Below are 3,731 nucleotides of genomic sequence, written 5' to 3'. Positions count from 1 at the left end.
TTATTAACTACACAAGGTGCCAGTTACTCTAGCCTTCGTCAACATTGCATAATCAATGGGCCTAGTATGCCTTTAAGTAGCTGCAGTGTGTATGCGACATGACAGATAATTCATGTCAATCACACACATAAATGAAATAACAGCTGTGGTGTCTATTCTAATTAAATGAACCTTCTGCATTGATGGGGGTCGCATCATCAGACACTTCTTCGTCGGGCGGCCATTCATTTAAAACCTTAGCACTGCTTTTCTCCAAACTGAAAAACCCATGTCCAACTGTAAAACCCATGTACTGTCACTAAGGTCATCTAATCTGATTTTGCAAAAGAGAAATTTTCGCTAAAAAAATCGTAACTAAACTTTGTTTGTATGTTCAATTGTTCATAGGTTGTCATTTGACAACTGATAATCTACTCGGCTATAGCAATACCAAGTACTAATAATCTAATGTAAATAAACCTGACATATTGTGGATACTCTTCAATCTTAAAAGAAGATATACATACAAACGATACCCAATCTATCACAAATACAATTCGCCATAGTAGTAGCAGGTAGTGCATATGAGACCACTATAACACATATATACTGCACTTGCATAATACCTCACTTACCATGTATAACGTAAAGTATATAAGTAGATACCTTGGAGCTGGAGTGATTTTTGGACGAGCTTTGTATTTGTGGCGTAGTTCATCTCCATACAGATCCCGGACTACCGTCAACATTTTATCAGATTTATCCAAGACATCCTGCAGCTATAAAGACGAGCAACTCATTCCGTAATAATATCACAATCACAGATGCCAAGTGATCTGACAGCAAGACATGAAAGCCAATATGAGTGTAAAGAAGCGGGTGTATGTTCACTTGTGATTAATTCACAACTTATTCTACACTATATAATTATCGCAAGACAAAATTTATCTAGAGTGTAAAATAAGTATCTTCTTACCTGGCTATCATCATACAAGATTTCTCTGAGCAAATGTGCCTTTCGTTTCTCCACACTTGTTGGAACTTTATTCTTGCACGCTAATAAACCATAAAAATGTAACTATAATGTAACTATAATGTAACTATAATGCCAACTTATCATGTGTAACATTGTGATCACAATGGCTTTTATGTTCTTACTAAACATTTCTTTCTTCCTGTCGTCACAATCGTATGACAAATAAACACAAGCGGATTGGTCAGGGATAAATGACAGACTGGTAAGATGTAAGTTGCATACCTCTCTGGATAGCCTTCTCTTGCTCTTCCCACTTAACAAGGTCCACATTCTTGGATTTCCGAAGCTCTTGACGTCTATTCTACATAAATGCAGGGTAAACCGTGTTTTTATCATGCAGTCAGGCGTGTAGTGACAAAAATACATCACCATTAAAAATGTATGGACAACTTCTATATTAGTAAGTATTCAAGGATGCTATTGATATCTTATCTGTTATCATTTATCAAACAACTGAATCATCATCATTATCATATCAGGAGTAAGATAATATAGATTATCTATATTATCTTACTCCTGATTATATGTTTAACTAGTAAGAATTTCATCGTTTCTGTTAAACATCAGAAACCTATTAAAAATACACAACCCATTACATTAAAATAATTTGAAATACATTTATATCTTAATTAGTAATTAACTAATTATTACTGCCCTAATTTACTTACGATTTCTTCCGGTGAGGCTTTGTGTACTTCAAGATCATTAACGGTATTCTGTAATTACATATATTATTAAGCTAAGTCTACACACACTCAGCTCTGTTATTTAAGTATGATCAGTGAATGACAAGATGGGCCATTGAGTTTCAGTTTGTGTTTAGGCCGTGGCTCCTCGACCGGTAACCGGTCGCCAATGTTCCGTGGCTAAACGACCGGTTAACAGGATGGGTGCAAATCCACTTTAGGCACCTTAGGTATCACGAAGTGATGCACAGATTTCTGTGTTACGTGTATCATCAACTGATACACAGACTTTCCGTATATCAAGGAATGATGCAAAAACCCCAACCCTAACCCTAACCGGGCTAACCCTAACACACTTCGTGATACCTAAGGTTATACTTTATCACTTAGAGTTAGGGTTAGGGTTTTTGCATCATTCCTTGATATACGGAGTCTGTGCATCAGTTGATCATGATGATACACAGAAATCTATGCATCACTTCGTGATACCTAAGGTGCCTAAAGAGTAAAGTGGATTTGCACCCTCTAGGTGCTCTAGGGCTCTATATCCCGCGTACGTACTACAGTTGCCACAGGCCTGCAGCAACTGCATGTATGCGGTACCAGCCCTAGCGCTAACGGCGGTGGTGATGGCTGCTGCCAAGTAAAAAAAAATTATCAGAAAACGATCATATCAACACATTTTTCGTTATGCTATTTGTGTACCAGTAAATAAGACTAGTTTAAACAGTAGGTTTAGCGGCGGTTATAGTGATTTTAGTAGCCTCCCTTCCTGTGACCCTTCCCACCTCGAGATGTGTCCGGTCGAGGACCCACAGCATTGTTTAGGCCTATATCAGTACTAGACAGTAGGCCTATTACGACTCGAGTCACATTGATTTAAATGAAGAAACGTAATTTAGACACTGATTGTCCAGCAGGCGTGGTGGTCCTACTACAATAACAAATTATAACATACAAGTTGGGCGTACATTACAATGGCAATGAACATTTTCAACCTACATCCCATGGTGGCACTGGCAACGCTTTTTTCTTCGTCTGTCTGGGCCTATGCGCGTGGCGAGTTGTTTTTGGCGGTTGACTTGGATGTATCTGCCTCCTGCCAGGTTTGCTTACTGCCAGTGATTTGATGTGTGACATTTTCCTGATGACAAATTTAATTGTTTCAGACAATAAATGACCGAAAATGGTTATGTAAATAAGGCGATTGTTACACAACTTCTTAACTGGCGCGCCATTTCTTATTAAACACAAGAACATAACTACGAAAATATCGCAGTGGCTACGCGTCCGGAACCGGTCGCCTAGCCTCCAGGCTACGCATCCGGACATACACTCACACAGTGATCGCGTGACTCGCGTACACGCACGATTGCGCAACGGAACGCTCTGCTGATTGCCGAAAATATACAATATATGCACTGCTGCCGTCTATCCTTTCATCCGTCCTCTCTCGCTCTCTATCTCTCAATCTCTCACACACACGCACAGCTCTCTCTCTCTCTCTCACACACACACATGCACAGCTCTCTCTATTTCTCACACACACACACACACACCTCTAGCTCGCTCTCTCTCTCACGCATACACACACACATACACATTCCGCTCTCTCTCTCTCACACACACACACACACACACACACCTCTAGTTCGCTCTCTCTCTCACGCATACACACACACATACACATTCCGCTCTCTCGCTCTCCCTCTCTCACGCATACACACCAGGCTTTCATTTTTAAGGGGCGCGATCGCGCTCGCGCTCCACCGCGCACCATAAATTGTGCCATGGTGCGTGCATCATCGCGCCTCATAAAAGTGGTTGAAATCACGCACCAAAAGGATGTGTATTATGTTGAAATAGCGCTCCATTTTACAGGGATGAGAATCTTCCGCGGATCCGCGGAAATCCGCGGATTTCACAGTCCCAGGGTCGATTTTGTGAAACGTCTAAATCCGTTGAGAGAAAATTTTAGGGGGGTTAGAATGTACACATTTTGATTTTAAAGTCCAACAGCCTACTAACAC

At 40.6% G+C, this 3,731-nt stretch overlaps 1 protein-coding gene across 1 annotated transcript; it reads right to left on the bottom strand.

Annotated features, from left to right (window-relative positions):
- Nucleotides 1-171: 171 nt before the first annotated feature.
- Nucleotides 172-2,979, bottom strand: LOC106809935 (spindle and centriole-associated protein 1-like; the record flags this gene model as incomplete). The annotated part of the gene is given in 6 exon segments (XM_014813174.1): nucleotides 172-257; nucleotides 646-758; nucleotides 956-1,035; nucleotides 1,238-1,316; nucleotides 1,684-1,731; nucleotides 2,704-2,979. Coding segments are annotated over 6 exon segments (664 nt in total), but the record flags the coding sequence as incomplete, so codon positions are not given.
- Between the last annotated feature and the right edge of the window lie 752 nt (nucleotides 2,980-3,731).

The sequence above is a fragment of the Priapulus caudatus genome, unplaced genomic scaffold, assembly GCF_000485595.1.
Source record: "Priapulus caudatus unplaced genomic scaffold, Priapulus_caudatus-5.0.1 Scaffold397, whole genome shotgun sequence".
NCBI classification, from domain to species: domain Eukaryota; kingdom Metazoa; phylum Priapulida; class Priapulimorpha; order Priapulimorphida; family Priapulidae; genus Priapulus; species Priapulus caudatus.
This window is presented reverse-complemented; position numbering and strand designations above follow the sequence as displayed.